Source organism: Nothobranchius furzeri, chromosome 13 (genome assembly GCF_043380555.1).
Source record: "Nothobranchius furzeri strain GRZ-AD chromosome 13, NfurGRZ-RIMD1, whole genome shotgun sequence".
NCBI lineage: Eukaryota > Metazoa > Chordata > Actinopteri > Cyprinodontiformes > Nothobranchiidae > Nothobranchius > Nothobranchius furzeri.
Genome location: NC_091753.1, coordinates 65,942,375 through 65,969,708, shown reverse-complemented (window position 1 = coordinate 65,969,708; position 27,334 = coordinate 65,942,375). Strand labels below are relative to the sequence as shown.

At 49.0% G+C, this 27,334-nt stretch overlaps 1 protein-coding gene across 2 annotated transcripts in view; it reads right to left on the bottom strand.

Moving 5' to 3' along the window:
* Positions 1-27,334, bottom strand: part of bace1 (beta-secretase 1) — a 62,066-nt gene that overhangs the window by 9,830 nt on the left and 24,902 nt on the right. The window contains exons 1-4 of one of the 2 annotated variants that reach the window (XM_054743459.2): positions 24,466-24,501; positions 13,542-13,630; positions 13,249-13,465; positions 70-207 (exon numbers count right to left, since the gene is read on the bottom strand). In XM_054743459.2, coding sequence (XP_054599434.1) covers positions 70-207; positions 13,249-13,465; positions 13,542-13,630; positions 24,466-24,486 — 465 coding nt within the window. In that variant the 5' untranslated portion in view covers positions 24,487-24,501. Of the gene's footprint in view, positions 1-69; positions 208-13,248; positions 13,466-13,541; positions 13,631-24,465; positions 24,502-27,334 lie in introns of those variants that run through there. The other variant, XM_054743458.2, reaches the window with a different exon arrangement.

Below are 27,334 nucleotides of genomic sequence, written 5' to 3'. Positions count from 1 at the left end.
ACACAACAGTCAGTCATATATGGTGCGTGTGTGTGTGTGTGTGTGTGTGTGTGTGTGTGTGTGAGTCACCATGCTGCCACCAACTATGGAGCTGCCTAGAGAATAGTTCTGGGTGATGCCTGCACCACAGAGTTGGAGAGAGAAGAGATTGGGAATGGACGTCTGACGAACTAAAGAGTCAAAGAACGGTTCCAGAGTGTCATCAGGCTGGAAAAAAAAGAGAAAGAAAGAAAGAGAGAGAGAGAGAGAGAGAGAGAGAGAGAGAGAGAGAGAGAGAGAGAGAGAGAGAGAGAGAGAGAGAGAGAGAGAGAGAGAGAGAGAGAGAGAGAGAGAGAGAGAGAGAGAGAGAGAGAGAGAGAGAGAGAGAGAGAGAGAGAGAGAGAGAGAGAGAGAGAGAGAAATCAACATAAGCTCACAAGAAGACATCCTGTGATCAGTGGCATCTGGTGAGTGGCGAGGTGGTGGTGGGGTTGGCAATCCCCCAGCTGGGCTTCTGACTTGGATGCCGAATTTCTGACAGTTTTTTCATGTTTATGGCTGAGCTGGTGGCTAACGAGCAGGCTCTGTTTTGGCTGGAGAGTCGCCTGCCCGGTAGTTTTGTTATGTACAGTGATTCGGCAGCGGCTTAGATGGCCCTAAGAAGGGTGTGATCTAGGTTTAGACTTGAAGTAACATGGAGGATCCATTTGTCTTTACATTGATTAACTGCTTGAGGGTTATTTGGCTGCCTGCTCATGTTTGGGTGGCGGGTAACGAGTTGGCCGACCAGGAATCTAAGTGTGCTGTCCTGCAGGCTGACGTGTGGAGGTCTGGTGGCTGTGGCCGGCCGGAGATTAACTGTGAGGTGGACCAGGTGGCGAGGGCTTGTAGGTAGTCCTCTTGAGATGGGGAGTGGAAGGGTCAGGCCTATTACGGTTTGTAGTGTTTGGTGGGGACTTGGGGTCTGGTTTTGACTTGCGTAAGCGTGACTCAGTAATTCTGGCCAGGTTGCAGTTGGGGCATTGTGGCCTCCGGGATGGGTTGTTTTACCCCTCCTTTCCACCGGAGCTGTGACGGAGCCGTCAGCAGCATGTTACTGCAGCAGCACGCCATTGCTGCTGATAGGAACCACTGTGGTCAACAGAACCTTTTCCACCAGAGCCGTCAGCAGCGCGAGTCAGCCGCGTCTCAGGAGCAGCATGTTGCGGCCCTCACGCGCTGGTTCTATTTTCTATGTGCTACGCCTCTGAAATGGGTCAAGTTCGACGTTTTTGGGGAAGGAATGACAAGAAATCGGACGCGGAAACGGAGCGAAGCTTCCCGAGATTTTCAGAATAAAGAAACGTACTGCCTTCCAGTTGATTTACTTTAAAAAAAAGTTATCACCTAGCTAGCGGTCTCCTTTGTTTTTCCATAATGGACGACAAAAGGTTGATTACTGACTGCTTGTTGTTGTGTTTACTGACGAAGTCACGCATGATTTTGCTAATGTCGCGTGTCTTCGTGCTCTGTCGGTGACAGCTGCTCCCCTGCTGCTTCGCGTCTCGTGGGAAGGGCCAAGCAGACGTGCTGCTGCAGTAACTTGCTGCTGACGGCTTCGGTGGAAAGGAGGGGTTAGTTGGGAGGCATCTCGATGGGAGGTGTGAGTGCAGGGAGTTGGAAACGGGGGAACATGTGCTTTTACGTTGTGTGACGTATGCTGAGCAGTAGCGGCTGTTCTTTGAGATGTTGTAGGATTCTGGAGTGTCGGTGTTAACCTTGGGCAAGTTGCTGTCTCCTGATACTGAATATGGGGTGAGGGCACTCAGGGGCTTCCTGCGAGTGGTGGGAGTGTGTATGACAAGCTGTGAGCTTGTATTGTGTTGAGGATGGACTGTTGGGGCAGCAATACACCTCTAGGGCGTCCAGCCTGCCTTACCTCAAAGAAGAAGAAGTGATCAACGGTAGTTGTGTGTGATTTGTAATTAGATACTGCTTGCCCTTAGGAACTCTTAGAAAACTTTTGCTCGTTACGCTTTTGTAACTAGTGTTGGGTAATTATGCAAACAGTTTGTCAATAGTTTGCTAGCTTTGTACCTCTTTAAGGGTGTAACGTCCAGCAATGGTCAGTTTAGGTACAGTCTGACCTTTCAACATCTATTCAACATCTGGTCAGAAAGGAGACACAACACTGCATGTGTTCCCTTTAAATGAGCCTGCCTTCATACCAGCTGGGACTCACAGACTCTGCAGCTCTGAAAGATAAACAAGAACTTTCTTTCCCAAGGTCCCATCTGTCTGCCTCCACAGAGGGAACAACTCCAGCTCGAATCAGTTGCTAAAATCAAGAATGATTTTCTAAATCAATATGAACTTCTTTTATGACTTGTAATCTAGATAATCATTAAACAAACATTTGTTTATTACTACTTATAATAATTATAGTATAATGAAATGCTTCATTAATCTGTGCTCACTGAATGGATGTTATGTTATGTTTATGGCTACTAGAACCTGCCATGTGTTCAACATGTTTTGACGACAAGGTCCTCACATCTGCACCCACACAATAACAAGTAAGGTTAAGTTAAACTCCAACACATAGAGACTTTTAAACCAGTCAGAACATCCTGTATCAAGAAGGTGTTTTTCTGAGTTGTCTTGGTAACGTGAGGAAATATGGGTTTTCTGTCACAAAGGTGGTGTTGGACTCGGCTGGGTCAAAGCTGCGTCGCTGAGAACTTTCACCCACAGATTAAGACCTGAACGCCAGCGAGTCTGGGAGGAAACCATAACATCTGCCACCTGCAGCTTCGTGCCAGAAGATGTTGTTCCCATAAATGTAGTCATAACAAGTCTTAAAACTTCCTTTCTTTATTTTAATGTTAAAGAATAATAATTATCATTTTGCTCATTATAAATGTGTTTTAATCAAATGAATGATTCTTATGCTTTGGGTAATTATAATGGATTAATGAATCCATACTTAATTAGATAATGTTTGAGGATGTTTGTTAGCGACCTTCACACACACACTCAAGCACACACACACTCAAACACACCCACACGCAGATTCTCACAGTAAACTCCAAAACACATTTGCTGACGCACACGTTTGCTATGAGAAGAGAAAGGCTTTTGGTAAGTTTCAGTCTTATGATTTCAGTTCGTGCTTGACAACGAAAGAGAGAAGACCTGAATAAACGCTAAAGGGGGGACAGAGCCGATCGGCTCGTTCCCCCCCCCCCCCCCACCCCCCCACGCTGTTCCTGCCAAGCCAGACAGAATAGCTGAATCGCAACTTCTAACGCAGGCTCATCCCGAGTCTTTTGATTTCTGAGTGAACTAAACTTAACAAACGCATCGACAAAACGCTTTTCCATCGACGTGTACCGAGGGCATCTCTGGACCGGGCCGCGGACACCTCCGTCTCCTCTGCCAGCCGCTGGTGTCACCTGGATGAACATCCTCTGGCGTACCGGATCCAACAGGGGGTCCGATTTTCGGTGAGACAGAACACGACAGATAGCGTTTTGATGCATCTTTTCCAACTAAACCTAAGTTTATTCAAACCATCCCTTTTCACTCAGACACCTGTTTCTTCCTGAAGCAAAATCAGATGCACTCACGCATTCATCTCACCTCATGTTCAATTCTCACGACACTTTGCACACACACGCATCCATAATCACATCATATCACTCTCAATCTTCATCCTCCAACAGAAGGTCTATTTGAGCAAGTTTACAATATCAACTGTTAAAGATTGTCCCACAAAGTTGCCAATGTTGATTGTTATTTCCTGTTTGTCAATTTCAAAATCATTAGTTTAATTTGAAGAAATAAAACTTTTAATTGTCGAACTTGTTTTCTTCATTGAATTGAAACACAGACCCACGGATATTATCGACAGTTTATCGATGAAAACAACCTTTGAGTCTTCTTAAAACTATACAATTTGGTTATTAATTTAATAAAATTAATATCACAAATTATCATGTAGAATGGTCCCTCTTTCATAAAAGAGCATAAACAACAACGCTACAGTTTGACCAGCCAGCCAGTTCTACACTTGGTAACATCTCTCAAACTTGTCAGCCTCTGACTGGCTGTGCAAATCATAACATCAAAACCTTAAAACTGGATCATCCTGAGTGATTCGACAGTTCTAGAGAATCGCTGGCCACCTGTAGTAAGCCTAGGGTATCTGTATCTGTGTCACGAGCGTGCCGGGCCGCGAGGCGGTGATCAGATAAGGATCCAAACGCGGGGAGGAAGAAGGAAAACAGGTAGGTACTTTTACCATTAGTTTCTTTAATGAAGCACGCTGGACACTGAAACAATGACACGACATGGAACACAGAACAGAAGGGGTTTAAATACACGAGGAGAGGGAGCTATGGTGATTGGGAAACAAGAGGCAGGTGGGAGCAATTAACGGAGACACCGACTAAAACCTAAGAGAAGACAGGACAGGGCGCAACAGTACCCCCCCCCCCCCCCCCCCCCCCAAAGGGCAGATCCCAGACGCCCACAGGAACAAGGAGCAGGGCGGGAGGAGGGGGACCCGGAGGGAGGGCCCAGAGGAACCGAGGGACCACAGGAGAGGCGGCAGGGATCAGCAGAGTCAGGAGGCCTGCGCCTGCGGCAGACGAGGAGGCGACGGGCCCCTGGAGGCCGGCGCCTGGGGCAGACGAGGAGACGAGGACGGACCCCTGGGGGCCTGCGCCTGGGGCAGATGAGGAGATGAGGATGGACCCCTGGGGGCCTGCGCCTGGGGCAGATGAGGAGATGAGGACGGACCCTTGGGGGCCTGCGCCTGGGGCAGAAGAGGAGGCGACGGGCCCTGGGAGGGCGGCGCCTGCAGTAGAGGAGCCCTGCAGGCTGGGCCGGGGACACAGGCAGGACCGGCGACAAAGTCCCCGCAGGCTGGACCGGAGCGACCCCCAGAATCACCACTGGAACCGGAGACGGAGGAGACGCCAGACCAGAGGCGACGTCATTGGACGAGCCGACCCCAGAGGAGGCTACGTCAGATGAGCCGACTTCAGAGGAGGCGACGCCATCAGACGAGCCGACCCCAGAGGAGGCGACGCCACCAGACGAGCCGACCCAGAGGAGGCGACGCCACCAGACGAGCCGACCTCAGAGGAGGCGACATCATCAGACGAGCCGACCTCAGAGGAGGCGACGTCATCAGACGAGCCGACTTCAGAAGAGGCGACGTCATCAGACGAGCCGACCCCAGAGGAGGCGACGTCACCAGACGAGCCGACCCCAGAGGAGGCGACGTCATCAGACGAGCCGACCTCAGAGGAGGCGACGTCATCAGACGAGCCGACTTCAGAGGAGGCGACGTCATCAGACGAGCCGACCCCAGAGGAGGCGACGTCACCAGACGAGCCGACCCCAGAGGAGGCGACGTCACCAGACGAGCCGACTTCAGGGGAGGCGACACCATCAGACGAGCCGACTTCAGAGGAGGCGACGTCATCAGACGAGCCGACCCCAGGGGAGGCGACGCCATCAGACGAGCCGACCTCAGGGGAGGCCACGTCATCAGACGAGCCAACCCCAGAGGAGGCGATGTCATCAGGCGAGCCGACTTCAGGGGCGGCGACGTCATCAGATGAGCCGACTTCAGAGGAGGCGACGTCATCAGACGAGCCGACTTCAGAGGAGGCGACGTCACCATGGGGCGACGGTGGCACAGAAGTTAAGTGCTTGCCTCGCAATCGGAAGGTCGCAGGTTCGAGACCCGCTCAGTCTGTCGCTGTCGTTGTGTCCTTGGGCAAGACACTTAACCCACGTTGCCTGCTGGTGGTGGTCGGAGGGACCGGTGGCGCCAGTGCTCGGCAGCCTCGCCTCTGTCAGTGCGCCCCAGGGCAACTGTGGCTACATTGTAGCTCATCCCCACCAGTGTGTGAATGTGTGTGTGAATGGGTGAATGACTGATTGTGTTGTAAAGCGCCTTGGGGGGTTCCAGGACTCTAGAAGGCGCTATATCAAATACAGGCCATTTACCATTTTTACCAGACGAGCCGACCTCAGAGGAGGCGACGTCATCAGACGAGCCGACCCCAGAGGAGACGACGCCACCAGACGAGCCGACCCCAGAGGAGGCGACAGACGAGCCGACTTCAGACGAGCCGACTTCAGAGGAGGCGTCGGCCCTTGGCTTGGAGGCGTCGACCCTTGGCTTGGAGGCGTCAACCCTTGGCTTGGAGGCGTCGACACTTGGCTTGGAGGCGTCGACCCTTGGATTGGAGGCGTCGACCCTTGGATTGGAGGCGTCGACCCTTGGATTGGAGGCGACTTCGGACACGTCGACCTGGTAGACGACTTTGGACACGTCGACCTGGGAGACGACTTCGGACACGTCGACCTGGGAGACGACTTTGGACACGTCGACTTGGGAGACGACTTCGGACACGTCGACTTGGGAGACGACTTCGGACACGTCGACTCGGGAGACCGTCTCGACGGCTCGGGAGACAACTTCGGACACGTCGACTCGGGAGACGACTTCGGACACGTCGACTTGGGAGACGACCTCAAAGGAGGCGTCGTCAGACGAGCCGACTTGGGAGGCGACGTCGTCAGACGAGCCAACTTCAGAGGAGGCGCCATCAGATGAGCCGACTTGGGAGGCGTCGACCCGTGGTCCGGGGGTGTCGCCTTCCATCGGCTTCTGGTTCTCCGGCTTCTGGACCGCCGGTCTCTGAACCGCCGACTTCTGGGCTGGTAACGTCTGCTTCTGGGCCTGCACCGGACCCATCTGCTTCTGGGCTGGTACTGTCTGCTTCTGGGCCCGCATCGTCTGCTTCTGGGCCGGAACCGGAACCGTCTGCTTCTGGGCTGGTACTGTCTGCTTCTGGGCCCGCATCGTCTGCTTCTGGGCCGGAACCGGAACCGTCTGCTTCTGGGCGGGTACTGTCTGCTTCTGGCCCCGCACCGTCTGCTTCTGGCCCCACACCGTCTGCTTCTGGGCTGGTACCGTCTGCTTCTGGGCCTGCACCGTCTGCTTCTGGGCCTGCACCGTCTGCTTCCGGGCCTGAATCGTCTGCTTCTGGGCCTGAACCATCTGCTTCTGGACCCCCCCCTGGAACAGGCCTTGAGTGAACGAGCAGTGCTAGTGATGAAGACAGGGAGCGCAGAGCGTCCAGTCGGAGCTGATTAGAATGGGCGCTCTGTTGAAGCCGGACCAGCTCAGCCCGTTGACTGGCCAGTTCAGTTGGCTGGATTGTGGGTGTGGCTTCACCTCCCACAGATGACAGAGGAGCCGAGTGGACCGGAGGCGGGACAGCTGGTCCAACCGGAGACGGGTCCAAGCAGCTGCGTCCAGCCGGAGCCGCGAACAGTTCGTCCAGCTGGAGCTCAGCGAGCAGGTGGTCCAGCTGGAGCTCAGCGAGCAGATCGTCCAGCTGGAGCCCGCGGAGTTCAGCGAGCAGATCATCCAGCTGGAGGACTTGGAGTTCGATGGTCTGACGAACCTGGGCTGTCTCAACCTGTAGACTGGCGTGCTCCGCCCACAGGGCTGCGAGCGCAGCTTCTCCTCCTGCAGACGCCGATTCGGCCGGAGACGGGACCGCTGGTCTGACCGGGGGCGTGTCCGAACTGGCTCGCCGAGCACGGCCAGCGGCGGGCTCGCAGCTCCGTCCTGAAGCGCAGGGCTGCGGTGGATTCCGGCGTCTCTCCCCACGCCGTGGACCGACCCCGGGGGAGCAGAAAGCCAGCCTCGTGCCCTCGAAGCTGGAGCAATCCCGGAATGTCTCTCCATCCAACCTCCCGTCCGGTTCCGGAAGGGCGGCGAGGAACGCCGAGGCAGAAGGTCGGGGACGCCGTCTGCGGCGAGGAGGAGCTGGAGCTGGGGAAGGAGAAGCCGGTCGATAGTCGGCGGAGAGGAACTAGAATAGATACTTCCATGGGAGGATCTCCCCGCTGGACCCTTCAGGGGGTCGTGTCATTCTGTCACGAGCATGCCGGGCCGCGAGGCGGTGATCAGATAAGGATCCAAACGCGGGGAGGAAGAGGGAAAACAGGTAGGTACTTTTACCATTAGTTTCTTTAATGAAGCACGCTGGACACTGAAACAATGACACGACATGGAACACAGAACAGAAGGGGTTTAAATACACGAGGAGAGGGAGCTATGGTGATTGGGAAACAAGAGGCAGGTGGGAGCAATTAACGGAGACACCGACTAAAACCTAAGAGAAGACAGGACAGGGCGCGACAATCTGCAGGTTTAAAGGAGCCAAATTTAAGACTTTTTAAGACCTTTTTTAAGGCCACTTTGACCAAATTTAAGCTATTTTTAAAATTTAAGCTATATTTTCCAGCTATTGTCTGGAACCGGTGCTAACCACATCGCGAACGTGGGATTAGCCATCCAGTTACCATTAAAATTCCCCATTGTGCAAGCTCCCACTAGCTTAACCAGCTAATGTGCTCATCTAAAAATAGCCCCCTTTCACAACCAGCTGAATGTGTATGGTTCCGCTTACGCCAACATCACACACAAAAAATCCTGAACACTAACTAGAAATTCACGAATTTTTTATAGAAATAAAAGAATCTTGTTTAGTGGGCCTTTGGTAATTTAAGACCTTTGGAAACTGTATTTAAGGATTATTTGTCATTTTTTAAGGATTTGTAAGGCCTTAAATTTTGAAAAGCAAATTTAAAACTTTTTAAGACTTTTTAAGGACCCGCAGATACCCTGTAGTAAACCGCTTTAACCGTCAAAGATTTTGACACATCGTCAAAACCTTTTTGCACCTACAAAGCTGATGAGCGAACAGTTCCTGCAGAAACAAAGCTGATATTGTTAGACTCTTTAAGAGTCCGTCAGACGCACAGTTCCATCCAGCTGTTGTGACCTGAGACATCTCTGGACTGAAGAGTCGGTACCACGGTATTCTACAGCCCTCCGGTGCCACAGATCAGCCGACCCCTGTGACTTTCGGATCCACCAAGAGGGTCTCTATGAAACGGGTAAAGTAGACATGACAGATTGCGTCTGATGTACTTCTGATGATAACAACTTTATAGCTTAGAGCAAACCAAATTCTTTTCACCAGAACTCAGCTTACTTTGACAAGGAAGCTCTGACTGACATCGCATTCACACACTTCATCATGTTTAGTTACATCCACTCACAGTAAATGCTTAGTTAATTAGTCATGTTTTAATTGTTTGTAAAGTAAATTCTTACTTTTATAAACCTGACTCTTTCTTCAAATAACACAAAGTGTGGTTGATCACTGAAAAAGCAAAGAACCTAGATCTTCTGAATTAAAACCTATAATCTTGTGAATTAAATCCTAGAATCTTCTGATAATTACAATAAAGACCTAGCAGGTTAATATTTTACATTTATATAGAATATTACATCTTCCTGGTCATAACAAATAAAATCATCAATTTGCCTACGCTACAAGGGTTTTACCTTCCTTTGGTCAATTGCCGATCAGATAAGATGGCAGCAGTTTGAGTGAACTCTGGCATGTCTGTTGCTGCTGCTCTCCAGCAAACTGTTTAACTTCTTAAAATCTATATTACCATTTTCTGCGGTCTGTGCAACACTGGATACTGTTTTTGACCAGTGTTTGTAAGGATTTTATATTGACAGTTGTAACATACCCAAAGGCCAAATATTTACATCCAAAATGAGGTTAAAGACCTATTTGTATGATCTGGCTTTTAACTCTATGAGTTAGCTGTTGCTGTTACGTCTACATGTGTTTTATGCTGTTAGGTTTCTTTTTGTTTGCTTGTTTTTTTACTGGTTTTATATCTTTTTATTTTTATTGTACAGCACTATGGTCGCATGTTTCATGCCTGTAAAGTGCTTTATAAATAAAGGTGATTGATTGATGGATTGATTGATGATTGATTGAAAAATTACCAGAAATTAACTTTTAATTTCCAGACACAAACTGTGTCATACATCCAGTGACGCATTACATCTGTCTGGCCTCCAAACAAGTAAAGCAAGGATCTACGACCTTGCAACCAAATAAGGGAGCCACAATAAGTGCTTTTCCTGAATTCCCTTATCTTTGTGGGAAGACAAGGCCAATGCAGAAGACAAGAATTTCTGCACTTTCACTCTGAATAAAGTTCATCTTCCTTGAATCATAAATGACTTAACTTTATACGTTGATATAATCAAATGTGTTGAATGAACAAGATGTTTTAATCTAAAGTGTTCTAATTATGTGGGCATTAATCAATGATGCATTAAAATGAATATTTTTCCCGCAATGATTCATTTCAGATCCTAAACTACACCAGATCAGTGTTTGTTGATTTAACAATTTAATCTCAGTATAGGGCTGCACAGTGGTGCATTGCCTTGCAGCAAGAAGGTCCTGGGTTCACTTCCCAGCCCGGGGTCTTTCTGCATGGAGTTTGCATGTTCTCCCTGTGCATGCGTGGGTTCTCTCCGGGTAGTCCGGCTTCCTCCCACAGAGCAAAAAAAACAACAAAAAAAAAAAACATGACTGTTAGGTTGATTGGTCTGTCTAAATGTCCATAGGTGTGAGTGTGTGTGTGTGCATAATTTTTTGTCCTGTGTGTCCCTGTGTTGCCCTGCGATGGACTGGCTCTCTGTCCAGGGTGTACCCCGTCTGATTGCCCATTAACCACTGGAGATAGGCACCCTACGTGGACAAAGTGGGTTCAGACAATGGATGGATGGATGATGAATCTCAGTATATTCACACCTTGTAGTAATTGTTGAATTAATGTTTTAACATTCACTTCACACCAAGAGTTACCCTCTCTGAGTAAAGGCGTGACTTTCTGAGGACTTTGTTGATGCCCTGTAAAACGTGTCAAATTCTGATTTGTCTAGAATTTGTAAACAATATTTAATATATACAGGAATCACTTCTTCAGCTGCCTTCTGGTTCGGCCGACCGGTGAGCAAGTATTTGGAACCATCCTCTCTTTTGACCCCAAGGCCAAAGGTCAAGGTCTCTGCAATGCTTGCGAGTGATTTCAGACACAACAGTTCTTTAAAGAGCCACCCAACACCTTGGACAAACATTCTAACCTGCAGACCCTGGTTGCACCTCATGGTCGGACTAGAAATCTGAATTCAAAAGTGAAAAGTGTGTTCCCTGAATAGTCAAAGACACTAAAGACTTCTGATTAAACATTCAATGACCATTCAGATTGATTATTCATATTTATATGGAATATCAAGTCGTATTGATCATTTAATATGTAGCCAATCCTTACCGCAACATTTTATGGCGAGCCTATCAGCCTTTTCAAGTCATAACATTTCATGTTAGTTCATACTTTCTACAGTTAAAAGCTCTTTCGCTGGGTTTTGTTGATGCAAGGAGAGGCCTCTCTCCCTCTTCTTATAGCATAGCGCTGACTGATCTAACAACCAAGTCTGTAACAACTCAAAGCTTTTGCTTGCAAGATTGTTTTAACTTTGAAAGGGGAGTGGATGTGTTTATGTTATTTGTTTATTTGTGTTTTTGTTTGGTGTAACTGGTCATAGAGAAAATGTCATGATTCATGGCAAATGTTTGACCAGAATAGGTCAATAAAAATTTATTAAGAACTGGGTGATATGGAAGGCAGGGAACTGGAGCGAATCGGCGAAGATGGCTGGAAGACGGATTTCAGGTACAGGAACCCGGAAACTATAAAACAGGAGTGAAGATGAATTGGGTAGGAGATAAGATAATCTAATAGCAATTAGGAGTAAATGCTTACAGAAGGTAAGGAGTAATTGGACTTCAGGGAGGGAAGTAGAGCTGGAGTGGTGGGTCCAGAGGTGGGCAACTGTAGACTAGATGGTGAACTGTAGGGAACTTTTAAATGGAATCTGGGTGGAAGAATGAGGTGTAGCTTATGGCACAATGCTGGAGGGTGGACAGGAGTCACACAGCAGTTGAGGATGATGATGGTAGTGATGGAGGTAAACAGGAGCTCGGGAGGATTTCAGGAGATGGGCAAGGCCAGTAATGAAGATTAGGAAGGTGGGTATATAGTGGATGGTTTTGACAGAGGAATCCAAGTGTGAAGCTGGACTGTGGAGTTAGAAGTACGGATGAGCTGGATCCACGGTGTTTATAAAAACCACTTATGGAGGGAACAGGAGGAGAAACCACTGAGGAATGAGGATAAACAGACCTTAAAAAACTTGGACGGAGAAACCGCAACGCGGCCTGGCGGGAATGCAGAAGTGGTGCTCAAGTTGCCAAATAAAGGACAAGAAGCTAGAAGATCACGCCGATGTTTACTAGATAAACCACATTTTAAGAGAAGTCTTATTCTCACCTGGATTCCTGCTCGTTTACCTCTTTTCCTCCGACATTTTCCCGGGACCGGATAAACATAGCTAGAAGCGCCAAGATCGTTTGGCTCCGGGCCAGTGTGCCACTCGGGTAAACAAACAGGAAGGTATGTCCTCGGTCCATCTCGGGCGATTGTAAATGAATGGAAGGACAAAAGAGTCTGGCGATCATAGGAGATGGTAGCAGGGACACCACTGAAGAGGATCGCAGACAGGAGCAAGGTGGAAAAGAGGAGGTTAGTGGAGAAAAGTTTGAAAAGGTGGCCGGTGTCCGCGGCTAAGCCAAGCACAGACGCCATCTTGTTACCGACCGGAAGCGGAAGTGAACAAGCATCGACCTGGTGCGCTTTGTAAAAGAAAATAATCAAGCTGAGTTATTTAATAAATTAGAATGTATAATAAAGTATCTAAATGCTCACACGCTAATGCTCACATTAGTCATTGAAAGAAATAAGAGCAAGCTATGGAAAATTTCAGACTTGCGATAATTTCACCGTGTTCAGGACCTGGTGGGTGTAGAACGGATGATACAAACACTGCTAATCGTGACAGACGTGGTAAATGTGAAATCAAAAGCAAATGCAATGCACATTTGATATGAATAGTCCAGCCAACGTAATAAAAAAGCATTACTAAAAGTTTAAAATCAGAATGAATGTACTGTTTTTAAGAAGCAAAGAGCAAGTTGCCACATGAGGGTGCAGTGAGATGAAACGAAAACAAGTTCACCCGAGAGCCTGTTTAAGCGGAGTTGTTTAGATCATTTTGGTATTTCGGCCAAAAAATAAAAATGCACTTTTGGGTCATTTTCAACCAAAAAATTTCGGTGGCCGAATTTTTGTGCATCCCTAATTCTCACTCCTTTTTCCTGCCCTTGGAGCTGGAGAAGACCTTCATTTTAAACCAGTCACACTTTAATACATTCAATATTTGTCCCATGAGTTTAAAACAGCAGCTGGTTTTACCCGAGCTATATCAGCATAGGCAAGTCCCAGGATTCCTTCCCAGTTGGACCCATTGATGAAAAAGCGGTCTGACTGGGTGATGGCAGCAACGTTGGTACGTAGCGTGGCATTGGGGCCATGTGGCACTGAGACAAGGTCGGTGCCCAGCTCTCCTTCCCATCGTCCCTGAGTGTAGGGCACATAGACACTCCTGCCCAGGTCGTGGTATGAGGTGGAACTGTGAGGGAACAGCAGAAACAGCTTTGTATGACACTGTTTACCAAACACGTTTGTAGATTTATGTCTTTACTCACAGCGAGCGATGGTAGTATCTCCGCAGGAACGGGTGAGCCGCTGCACCAACAGCAAAGTTACTACTTCCTGTGTCCACCAGGATGTTTAACTAAAGGTGGACACAAAAACAATATGATAAATAGCCTGCATTTGTATAGTGCCTCCTTAAGGCTTTACAAGGCGCTTAACAACACAATCATTCACCCATTCACACGCTGGTGGGGATGAGCTACGAGGTAGCCACAGCTGCCCTGGAGTGCACTGACAGAAGCAAGGCATCCCGAACAAAGGCGCTACCGATCCCTCCTACCACCACCAGCAGGCAAGGCGGATTAAGTGTCTAACCCAAGGACACAACAGCTGCATTCTCTGGTCAGAGTCGGGATTGAACCTGCAACCTTCCGATTACTGGACAATCCGCTCTTCTGAGCTACTGCAATATTACTTCTGTAGCCACTATCATTATGTGTGCTCCTGATACTTTTTATTCTGTAAGATTATGGCTGGACCATTCAGTTTGGGCCTCTCAAGCCTTCTCCAAAGTTATTTACTTGTTGTAGTTCCCTTTGATGCTTCCTCTGAACTGAATGACATTTTCTGTCTCCACCCTCAACTCTTCTCTCAGGTTGCCCGTTCTACAACCCCACCCCCACTCTCTCGTGTGTGACATTCAGGCAGTGCTGTACAGTGTGACATATATGTCACACGTGCGACGAAAAAACTCTTTGTGCGATAAACTATTTTTAAACGTAGCACTCGTGCAACATCTTTTCAAGTTACTTTTTCCCTCAGATCTTTATTGAACCAAGGTAAATTGCTTGTTTTTTTTAAGGAAGACGTTTTTTTACTGATGCACAATGCGCTAATAGGTGCTATGGAGGAAAGCAGAGAAACCAGCAAAGGCACAAAGGCAGAGACTAGGGCTGAACGATTTTGGAAAATAATCTAATAGCGATTTTTTTCTTCAATACTGCAATTGTGATTTAATTCACGATTACTTTCTCAAAGAGTTTTTCTCATATTTTTAACGAATGTAAAAAAAACTATGTAACTTGTACTGAATATAAACAAGTTTATATATCTACATATTTATCAACATATCATATCAACAACTTTATTTGTTTGCATATACATAAATACTCTCAACAACATTTTTTATTTTTAGGTGCAATCCTTTGCAGCCAAGAGCACGTCCCTTGAAGGAGCATAGGTATTAGCATCAACTGTGAAAATTTATTAGCAGGAAAGAAGTGTGTCCCATTCATAGAAGTCTTTTGGGTTTAGAGTTTTGATGTCTTGTCCATGAAGAGCTTCCGTAGTTCAGTTATGTTCATAGCGACTAGCCAAAACTCTGTGGCGTTTAAAGTATTTTACAGCTTTCTAGCTTTAATAAAATGCCTGTCTGTGGCAGGAGGTGGGTTCACTGGGGGTGACTGGGGCTGGGGGGGGGGGGGCTGCCCCACTCTAGAGGTGCTTGGGTTGCCTCGGGGGATGGACTGCTGGCGTATGTGCGTGAGGCCCCTTGGGGGAACATGGCGGTGGCCATGGGTTGCTGCCTGGCTGCTTCACCGCCCCCGAGGGGTGTGGGTGCGGCTGGCCCCGTGTGGGGATCTGGGAGGGGCCTTGGGTATTGGGTCCTGACTTGTATGCTGCCAGGAAGAAGTCGAGAACAAGCAGCCATGCCTGGCCCAGGCTCAGGGGCATCAGGTGGACATTGGCTCCTCTGAAATAATAACAATTCTGTCCCATCAAGGGCGAGGGGGGTGACCAGGAAGGGGAGGACCCAACCTTACCTGGATGTTTTAGGTCTTACATATTTTGGAAGTTGTGCAAAAGCAGGGATGGGAGTAGATGTTCTGCTGGGGTGGGGCTGGGTTGATGCCCTTGGACTCCATGGGGCTCTTCAATGCTGCTGCTTTGGGCCCTGGAGAGATGGGCTGGGGTCTTCATGCCCTGGGTGGCATTTTGGGAACAGAGGTGCCTATTGGGGCCAGTGGGGGAGCTGGCTCCCTGGAGGGCTTAGGCCAAACAGCCGCTCCTACCCATCCCCATATATTTTTCTCCTCCTGCTCCCTCACATTATCACACAAACAAGCAGATTGGACCTTGGGGAGTAAGCAATTCAGGGGGTGCGGGTATGGATCCTATATCTGCATTCCTGTGGCAGCCTGCCCCCAATTTCATTTGCACAATAAACACTTCCACCAACAACAGTCCATGCAAACACACACTTAGGGCCTTGGGAGTGAGCACACTCAATGGCATTTGGCATGGGGATCTTTCATCCTCATCCTAAGAGCCAGTGCCCACTTCCAATTTTAAGCTGCACTTAGACACAGAGGGCTGTGGGGGGAACTGGGGCTGTGTGGTGGCATCAGCTGGTGTAGGCCAGATGATGCCTGCACTGCCCGCTCACCACAGCCATGGAGTACACCTCATCAACATGCACTAACACTGTATTGGAGCAGACAGAGGGAGACTAGGGGCCTTAGCACACCTCTGTTGTTGCTTGGCTTCCCAGGGCTGGAGGCAAGGAGGGGGAGCTGGCCATCTGGTTGGGGTCTGGGGTGGTGGGTTGCTTTGCCCGCCACTGGGTGGGGGAGCCTGCTCATCATCACCCCAGCAGAAAGGGGCTAACTCTGGGAACTGGTGATGGTTGTACCATTTGTGCAGCAGTACCAGGACCAGAGTGAATAGGGTGTGTAAGGGGAGCATAAGTGGGTGTCTAGTGTTAATTTTTGTAAGTCTTAAGTTGTATGTGTATGTGTGAGCATGAGGGAGGGAGTGTGTGACTGTGTCTGACTGTATATGTCAGGTGGGGCCTTTGGCTCCTCCCCTCTCCTGGGACTTCTTTTGATGCTATACATCTTTGCCTTCCCTCCCCTGCCACACTTGGTGTGGAGTGGAGTGCCTTGGTCTGCCTGAGTGTTCGCGGCTCCTGGCTCAGGGGGTTTAAGATTTTTGGCGTCTGCCAGATCAATCCCAGTGGCGGCCTGGTGGGATCTGACTCCCTGGGCTCTGCTGGGTCCCCGGCGGGGATGGTTGCCCCTGGGTCCCGGGTCGCTGGGTTCTGGGCTCGGCCAGCTAGGGGGTGGGAGGCTGCGGGCTTACCGCTGATATCTCCCAGGACTCTGCCGGCTGCTGGTTGTGCCCCCCCGGGGCAATCCTCTGCGCCTCTCGAGGGGAGCAGGGGCTTTTCTGGTCACAATCTCCCTGGAGTTCCTGTGCTCTAGGGCAACTCCTGGATCTCTGGGACTTGGGAGCTCTCTCCGTCTCCTGCACATCTTTGGGGGGCAGATCTGTGGCCCCTCACACTCTCTATTGGACGCTCCTATAGAGAAACCTTACATATACAAGCGCGTGTACACACACAGGTGCTCACATGGTGCTCTCATAAGTATGGACTTGGGCACGTTCAACACATGTCTTAAGGCTGTGGCTGGCACTTAATGCACTGTGATTTATTATCGTGTGATTGTTCAGTTAAACAATGTTGATTTAATATTTCCTCATCAAGTTGATGCAGTGATAGCTTGCTCTTGTTGTATTGTTTTGCGTCCCTTTTCTGCGGGTCTAGAAGAAGATCCCTGTTCATCATTGATCATTTATTTTTGTGGAACCCCCCTTCCTTTCTCTTTCACCTGTCTCCATGTCTGGTCGGAATTACAAAGCATTCAAAAAAACAACAACAATAAAGTTTTAAGTATCAGGTGTGACATTAAAGCAGAAGCTTTGATGCTCCACCTGAGAATAAATCTGCAAGGCTTGTCACCAGCATTCAGACATTAATTCTGTTTGCTTCAAAGCCAGACAGGACACGGGAAAAGATGCCATACAACAAAAGGTGTAAATCAAATTATTGTTGAAGATACATGACTGCTGCAGATACCATCTGTAAAATGTTTCGGTGTTATTGATGAGAAAGTAAATCAGTAAAATGATTAGTCAATCAGTATCATAACAGTGAGCCATCTTGTTTCTACACAATGTCCTGACTTTATGCTTTAGTCTTGTGGATCCTGATCTGTCACACTATAATGTGATGAGTACATTCTCCACTACTATTTTACCTCTTCAGAAATACTTGCTTGGAATAGTTAGATGGGATCCCTGTGCATCTTCTGTTCTTTTATGTCAGAGCATAATTATATTGACAGTCAAGCTGTCACGAACTCCTCCAGCTGACTGCATTCCATTCATTCCTGCCACCAACGTGGCGACTGACGTCATCACGCCGGCACTACTTAAGGAAGTGCCGGCGTTTCATTCATTGCTCAGTCATCGTTTCTCACCAGACTTTGTATCGAGTCTCCAGGCTTACCAGCCCTCAAAACACTCAGACTACACCTACAGGAGATAACCACGCTGGCTATCTCCGTCTCTCCGCGTCTGGGCAACAGAACTCTCAGTCACGCTTCAGATCTGCCAACGAACCTGACAGGATGACTGAGCCCCAAGTTGACCCAGCGGAGTTCGCGCGTTTGCGTGCCGAAGTGGCTCAACAGCGCGCAATCTTGGATCAGCAGACGGCAGACATGAACCAGCTCCGTGCCATAGCTGATCGCCAAGCCACAAAGATTGAGTCACTCACCGAGCTAGTACTCCAGCTGACCACCGCTCTGCAACGTCAGACCGCAGCTGTTCCTGACAGGATGGAACCACGCCTCAGCCTTCCAGAGAAGTGGGACGGAACCAGGGGATCCCCGGAGGGCATGTTGGCGACCCTGGCCATGACTTTCGAGTGCCAGCCGGCACGCTACCCCACATCCTGCTCTCGTGTCGCCCTGCTGACCTCACTGCTGACAGGTCGAGCCGCTGAATGGGCGGCGGCTCTTTACAATCAAAAATCTCCTGCCTGCAATGACTATGAGACTTTTGTAAAGGAGATGAAAAAGACTTTTGTGCACCCCAGCAGCGAGGTCTCGGACGAGACGCGGCTGCTTCAGCTTCGCCAGGGCTCCCAGACGGCGGCTCAGTACACCTCTCGCTTCCGGACGACAGCAGCTCGGTTGAGGTGGGATGACGCCGCCCTAAAGGCCGTTTACCTGGAGGGACTGTCACCGAGAATCCGGGAGGGCATGATCGGGCACGAGGTCCCAACCTCCCTGGACCTGGCAGTGGATCTGGCTCTCCAACTGGACCGCTGCATCCTGAACCGGCCGAGCACCATGTCAGCCCCCGTACACACCAGGACGTCACCCCGCCGGCCGGCTCACCAACCGACGGAGGAGCCGATGCAGCTGGGACATCTTCCCCCTGAGGAACGGGCACGGCGCTACCAGGAGGGAAGATGCGCTTACTGTGGGGATTTGGGTCACCACCGTGGCACGTGCCCAAAACGACCGGGAAAAGGTCCCTCCGGGTCGGAGTAGGAGCTGTCCCGCCCGGAGTCTCCACTTTTCCGGCTCCACACCGAACCACTCTCCCGGTCTCCCTCCACCTGGACCAAGGCCCGACCAGACTGGAGGCACTTTTAGACACTGGGGCTGCGGAGTGTTTTATCGACCACGGACTGGTTACTCGGCTCAAGATACCCCTCACCGCCCTCGACCGACCCATTCCCGTGACCTCTGTGGACGGCCGGCCCATCATGCCGTACCCTCTCACCCACCGAACTCAGGGTCTCCACATGACTATTGACCAACACCGGGAGACCCTCCACTTCCTGGTCATCCAGGCTCCGGCTACGCCTCTCATCCTAGGTCATTCCTGGTTCTGCCGCCATGAGCCTCACATCTCCTGGTCCACCAGTAAAGTCCTGGCCTGGGGCACGGGTTGCCATAACCACCGGGACTCCCCTGCACCTCGGGCAGCAGCAGCTCCTCCCAAAGACGTAGACCTGACGCTCATCCCTCCTCAATACCACGACCTCGCTCAGGTCTTCGCTAAAGAACCCACTACCAGGTTACCTCCTCACCGACCCTACGACCTGGAGATCAGGCTCCAGCCCGGCACCACCCCCCCTCGGGGTCACCTGTTCTCCCTCTCTCCGGCGGAAACCCGGGCTATGGACAATTACATAACTGATGCCCTGCAGAAGGGATTCATCCGTCCCTCAACGTCCCCCGGGGCCGCGGGGTTTTTCTTTGTTAAAAAGAAGGAGGGGGATCTCCGGCCCTGCATAGACTATCGAGGGTTAAATAAAATAACGATCCGGGACCGTCACCCTCTCCCTCTCATGGGCAACGCTCTGGACGCCATCACACAAGCCGCAGTGTTTACTAAACTGGATCTGCGCAGCGCCTATAACCTCATCCGTATTAAGGAAGGTGAGGAGTGGAAGACCGCTTTTATCACGCCCACTGGCCACTATGAATATTTGGTGATGCCTTTTGGACTCTGCAACAGCCCCGCCGTCTTCCAGCGGTTCATTACAGATGTGCTGAGAGACATGTTGGGTCGCTGGGTCTTTGTGTATCTAGATGACATCCTCATCTACTCCCGCACGGCCGAAGAGCACATCCGTCATGTTCGAGCTGTTCTGTCCCGCCTCCTGGACCATGGACTTTACTGCAAACTGGAGAAGTGTGCGTTTCACCAGGAGTCCACCTCCTTCCTGGGTTTTACCATCTCCTCCCAGGGCCTGAAGATGGACCCCCAGAAGGTTCAGGCCGTAGCTCAGTGGCCTCTACCCACGACCCTGAAGCAGCTGCAAAGCTTCCTGGGTTTCTCGAACTTTTACCGGAGATTTATACGCAACTTCAGCTCCCTCGCAGCACCTCTGACCTCACTCACCAAAACCACCAATCAGCCTCGCCCGTTTCGCCTTACTCCAGAGGCTGTCAGTGCTTTCCATGAGCTGGTCGGACGTTTCACTAAGGAACCCATCCTCCTCCACCCGGACCAGACCCGGCCCTTCGTCGTGGAGGTGGACGCCTCGGATGTGGGAGCGGGGGCCGTTCTCTCGCAACGGGGTCCAGACTCTAAGCTCCACCCATGTGCCTACTTCTCCCGGAAGTTTTCCCCCACACAGCAGAACTACGGGGTCGGCGACAGAGAGCTGCTGGCAATAAAATGGGCGCTGGAGGAATGGAGGCAGTGGCTCCTGGGGACCACCGATCCCTTTCTGATCTGGACCGACCACCAGAATCTCATTCATCTACAGACTGCCCGCCAGCTCAACCCTCGTCAGGCTCGGTGGGCCCTCTTTTTCGAGCCGTACCACTTCCATATCGCCTACCGGCCCGGCTCCAAGAACCTCAAGGCGGACGCTCTCTCTCGGCGTTTCGCACCAGATGCCGGCCCCCCGGAGCCTCGGACCATTCTACCGGCTCAACGCTTCCTGGCCTCCCTCCAATGGCCGTTGGAGCAGTCCATACAGGCGGCACTTCCTGGCGATCCAGCGCCGCCGGAGACCCCACCGAACCGCCTCTACGTTCCCGCCTCCTGCCGGCAAGAGGCGCTCACGTGGGGGCACTGTTCACGGCTCGCGGGACATCAAGGACGAGCCCGTACCCTCCAGTTCCTCCGTCGGGCTCTCTGGTGGCCGTCCATGAGGAGGGACGTCCGCGAGTTCACAGCTGCATGTGATGTGTGTGCTCGATCCAAGTCCTCCAACCGACCCGGCGCTGGAGAGTTGCAGCCTCTCCCTGTGCCCAAGCGGCCGTGGTCACACATCGGGCTGGACTTTGTCACGGGACTGCCGGCGGTCGACCACCTGGACACTATATTGACTATCACGGACCGTTTCTCCAAGGCCGTGCACTTAGTGGCCCTGGCCGGCCTCCCCACGGCCAAGAGAACGGCCGAACTGCTCCTGGAACAGGTGGTGCGGCTCCATGGTTTCCCTCAGGACGTGGTTTCCGACCGAGGACCCAAGTTCGTCTCACGCTTCTGGAAAGCGTTCTGTCGCCTGGTCGGTGCTTCCACCAGTCTGTCCTCTGGATACCATCCGCAGACAAACGGACAAACAGAGAGAGCTAACCAGCAGCTTGGACGCTACCTGCGCTGCTTCGCTTCGTCCCAGCCGACCACCTGGCCCCGCTTTCTCCTGTGGGCGGAGCTGTCACACAACCTCCAGACCTCCTCAGCCACGAGTCTGTCTCCCTTCGAGACCTGTTACGGTTATCAGCCACCTCTGTTTGATCATCAGGTGCCGGAGGTGGAGGTCCCTGCTGCCCAGACGCTGGTCCGCCGCTGTCGGCTCGCCTGGATCCGGGCCCGTGCGGCCATCACCCGGGCCAACACGGAGTATGCCCGTCAGCATCGCCGCCGCCACCGGCCTGGCCCCGTCTTCCGGTCTGGCGACCAGGTGTGGCTCTCCTCCGCTAACCTGAGGATGCCGGCTGGCTCCCGGAAGCTCACTCCTCGCTTCCTGGGTCCGTTCCCCGTCCTTAAGGTCATCAATCCTGTCACCTGCCGTCTGCGCCTCCCGGCTACTCTCCGGATCCACCCGGTCTTTCACGTCTCCCAGCTTAAGCCGGTGATCTCCTCTCCTCTCCACCCTCCACCGGTCCGGGTGCCTCCGCCCCGCGGTGTTGAGGCGGATCGCACCTACACGGTCCGCAGGATTCTGGACGCTCGCCGCCGGGGACGAGGTTGGCAGTACCTCGTGGATTGGGAGGGGTACGGGCCTGAGGAACGCTCTTGGGAGCCCACGAGCTCGTTTGTCGACCCTACCCTGCTGACTGACTTCTGGGCCCGCCGTCCTGGGACTTCGGGAGCCGTCCCTCGAGGGGGGGGTCCTGTCACGAACTCCTCCAGCTGACTGCATTCCATTCATTCCTGCCACCAACGTGGCGACTGACGTCATCACGCCGGCACTACTTAAGGAAGTGCCGGCGTTTCATTCATTGCTCAGTCATCGTTTCTCACCAGACTTTGTATCGAGTCTCCAGGCTTACCAGCCCTCAAAACACTCAGACTACACCTACAGGAGATAACCACGCCGGCTATCTCCGTCTCTCCGCGTCTGGGCAACAGAACTCTCAGTCACGCTTCAGATCTGCCAACGAACCTGACACAAGCAAACATTCTTCAAATGTGTCATTTATAGGATTTTATTTACTAATTCAATTCAATTCAACTTTATTTATATAGCGCCAAATCACGACAAGAGTCATCTCAAGGCACTTCACATAATAAACATTCCATTTCAGGTGAGTTCATTAAGCCAATCAGAAAATTTTTTTTCTGTATAAGGAACCCAGCAAATTGCATCAAGTCACTGACATTAGTCAGTGACTTGATGCCATGGGTGACCCTACCAGAGGCAGAAAGCCTCAGACAACTTAGCTCCTAGGATCATTGAGACACTCAAACCCCTCCACCACGGTAAGGTGGCAGCCCAGCGTGACACACTCCTTCCGTTTTTTTAAGATGGCGACTTCGTTTCTGTTTATAAATGTGCTTCTGTAGCCGACAAACAGAGCTAAAACACATTGTTTTATGAGCATTATTCTCATGTGATGTTTTGTTCTCATATATTTATATTTTAGAGACTTGCTTGTCCGTGAAAAGTTCATCAACTCTGCATCAGCCGAGGTATTCCTTAAATTTGAAGCAAGTAAGTGGTAGTCTAACACCATTGGTTAGTTCTGGTCGGCAGTCAGTTTCCTATAGCTCGGGGCTCTGCGGGGCAGGGGGCGTGCATAGCAAAAAAAAAAAGACATATTGCTTACATTATATCACAGTACATGATAAGATAATCACTTTTATGGATTTCTGACAAGTCATACATAATTTCTGAAAGGGATGAACTCCGAAAAGATACTTTAAGAACATATTTTGTTTGCGGATGACATCAGCCTCTATTGTTCTGGGCAAGATATTGAACAGTTAACTCATACAGTTAAAAAAGAACTGGAATTATTAAAACAATGGTTTAACTATAATAAATTATTAATGAATGTGAATAAAACAAAATATATCCTCCTTGGAAACAGGGGAACTGATAATATCATGAAATTAAAAATCAACCAAATGGGAATTGAGAGGGTGAGTCACACCAAATTTTTAGGATTATAGGTTGATGAAAGACAACTGGAAAGTGCATTTAAATTATGTGAAAGCAAAAGTAGCGAAAACAATCTTGTGTAGAATTAAGGTAGTTGTAAATAAAAATGCACTCGAACTACTGTACAATGCCCTCATTCTTCCAAACTTAAATTATTACTTTGGGGTAATAATTATAAAAGCATAATCCTACCAATAATTTTAAAAAGCTATCGGAGTAGTTCACTACACAAATTATTATGCCCAAACAAACTCCTTGTTCATCAAATCTAAAATATTACAACTACACGATTGAACTGATCTCAGTGCAGCTATTGTTATGTATAAGGCTTATAAAGCGCCGGGGCAAACCCTGTAATCAGATAAGGTTTAAACTCCGAGACACTGTTTACAGGGAGTTTTCCTCTCCACTGTCACCAAATGCTTGCTTAGTAGGGGATTGCTGTAAAGACACTGACACTAGTCAGTGACTTGATACAATTAGCTGGGTTCCTTATATTCAATTCAATTCAATTCAATTCAAAAATACTTTTTTAATCCCAGAGGGAAATTGATTGCTGTAGTAGCTCAGGATAATAATAATAATCAAGTCATCAAAGAGTTGTTGTATATTACAATGGCTGTTGGCAGGAAGGATCTCCAGTAGCGGTCAGTGTTGCAGCGAAACTGAAGAAGCCTCTGACTGAAGACACTCTTCCGTTGTCGGACAGTCTTGTGAAGAGAATGCTCAGGGTTGTCCATCATGTTCTTGATTCTCTGGAGAATCCTTCTTTGCATTATCTCCTCCAGTGGTTCCACAGTCGTCCCCAGAACAGAACCAGCCTTTTTTATTAGGCTGTTGAGCCTTTTCAGGTCCCTGCTTCTGATGCTGCTACCCCAACAGACGATGGCTGAAGAGATTACACTCTCAACAACAGACTTGTAGAAGATATGCAGCATCTTGCTACAGAAGAAATAGAAAACTTTTTTCTGATTGCTTAATGAACTGACCTGTATTGGAATGTTAACCATGTGAAGTGCCTTGAGACGACTCTGGTCGTGATTTGGCGCTATATAAAAGAATAAGAAAAAAACAGTTTAAGAGGAACCCATGTTTACCCCAAAAATGAATTTAGGACTAACTTGAAAAGGAGATGCATATCAGTAAAAGGTGTAAGCATATGGAATAGTCTGGACAACACTTTAAAAAAACTACATCGCTATATGTATTTAAAAAAAAGTTTTAAAATAACGTCACTGGCAGTTATACAGCACTCGAAAATAAATTACAGATAGACTCTCCTGAGTAAGAATCATATGTTGATTAAATGTATGTTTAATTTAATTTAATTAACCTAGACTCTATGCCATCTGGTCCCGAAGCTTTAGAGTAAGAAGGTGTTTTTATTATCTGTGAAACATTAGGAGAAATTGAAAAAATAAATAAAATGAACTGGAACCGCTTTGGGGCAAGAGGCAGTTATGGCAGATGAGGATGGCAACTGGGGAATGTTGGCAAAATGCTGACTAAATGCTTCTGCAATTTCGGCAGGAATATTTACAAGATTATTATCAACTCTCATATTAGACACTGTAGTATTAGTTTTTCCACGTAAATTATTAACTGTTCTCCAGAAGTTCTTAGGGCTATTGAAATCAGCACTCAAGCTGTTCCTGTAGAAGTCTGCTTGTCACGATGTAGGTGTGGATGACGGTGGACCATGTGTGGCAGCGCTGACCAGGAGGTAAAAAATGCAGGCTTCAGTAAAAGTAAAATGGTTTTAATGGAGGACTGGGAACGACAGGAACAAAACACAAGGACTACAAGCAACAATGATCTGACAAAGGACAAGAGCAAAACAGGTGGTATAAATACAGAAGGCTAATTAGGGAAACATGGGCAGGTTAACGAGGGACAGGTGAGAACAATACGGACTAATCAGGGCAGGAGAGAAACACAGTCAGGAGGGCAGGGGCAGAACGTGACACTGCTTTGGCATTCCTGGTTTGAGTGGTACAATAATTTCTCAGTTTTTTAAATTCACACCAGTCAACGTGACTATTAGTAAGTTTAGCGGTTTTCCAAGCTTTATCACGCTGTTTGAAAAGGGCTATGAGAAGACTGTTATTCCATGGTAGATGATCACCTCTGACTTTCACACTGTAAAGAGGGTAATTTATTGTGTGTATTTGGGTGCTTTTAAGCTTAATATACTACTCTACACTTTGACAATATGATGTGAATTTCCATATAAATATGGAAATCCAGTCTGATTGGTCTTTAACGTTTAACCAGAAGATGTAGAATTCTATGATTAACTCATATGAACTGAAAACAGTCACTCTTACAACAGTCCAGTCCTGCCTAAGAGCAGGAATCAGTTGAGTGAAGTTTGAGCTGTTCAGGTTATGATCAGTGTAGCATTATAAATATGCCATTTCTGCCCTTAACAGCTGCCCTTTGACACAGTGACAGTGTGCATACATTGCCAAGGTTGTGCGCTTGCTTCTGATGTTTACATTCTAGCAAAGAAGACAGAAGAAGGACGAAGAACGCTTTTCATTAGTTAATCAAAGAACCTTATTTCTAATAAAGCTAATCAAAACAACTGTTGGTCAATAATAATCAGGTGACTGATCTGTGAAATCACAATGTTATGATTTATGTGTTTAATGAATAACAGGACTTGGGCTAACTGAGCTAGACATCCTGATCCACATAAGGTAAACACATGACACATTGCTCACTCATCCAATCAGAACTTCCTTTCTGATGCGTGGCAGAGCTCTGTGGTGTTTGGTTAACCTGTCCACTCTGGTTCGCTAAGAATCATAAACAACTAAGTTTAATAAAAGAGAACAATGCCATTTTAATTCAGTTTTTTTTCAACGTAGTTTCAACGCAATTCCACCGCAAGTTCCAACGTGAGTTCAACGTAGTTCAACTTGGTTCAACGCAGTTCTAACCAAGTACTCAACCAGCTCTCAAATCCATCTGATGTCCATCATCGCTAAGTGAAGTACAGACTGGCCAGCTGTATTTTCTACTTTTAAGCTGAGAACTGTCAAGCTGGAAAACTCTGTCGTTTTATCAACAAGACGACGGTTCCTTCAGAATAAAAGCTGAACTCTATGACCAAATAAGGGGGGTCTCTACGGGACGCTGAAACCCTGCCGTTGTACCGGGAGGCGATCCTCAGACCGGTTTGTCGAGCTGTCAATGCTGTTTCACCAGTTCCAGCACAAGGAGGGTCTGAGGGCCTGGCATCCGGATCTAACACGAAGTCTCCGCACGGTACGTAGATCGGCATAGATTGCGTCTCATGTCTTCCTCCTGAAGTCCGTCGTCGGTCAGTTAGGGCAAACAACATCTTGCACTCAGACTCGCCTCCACCAGATGCAGATTCTGAACTGACACACACATACCAACACTTCAGCATTACATTCATCTGCATCCATCATTAGAGAGTTAGTCCTGGAGATTGTTTCAAATAATTATAAAATAAATATTATTAAACGTCCCATCTCTCTCTCTCTCTCTTCTTGTCTCTAATTCAATACAAGGTGTTTGAATAAAATTCCCTGTGGTAAAAACAACCTCTTTTGATTCTAGATAATGATCCAGCCCAGGTTTGGATCAGTGATATCTCTGAACCTTAATAAAAGTGTAAGAATATACCAACTATATTCCACTACATTTAATGGCGAGCCTTGGGCAGATATCTACACAGTTTTAAAGCACTTTGTGTCGAGTTTGAGACAAATTTGGACTCTTTGAGCTGTCTGAGTTAGACAAAATAAACTTCTCTCGTTCAGCTAGTGGTAAACATTTGCTTCAAGTAAAGGGGGGTTGGACATTAATCACCCTCCACAGGAGGAG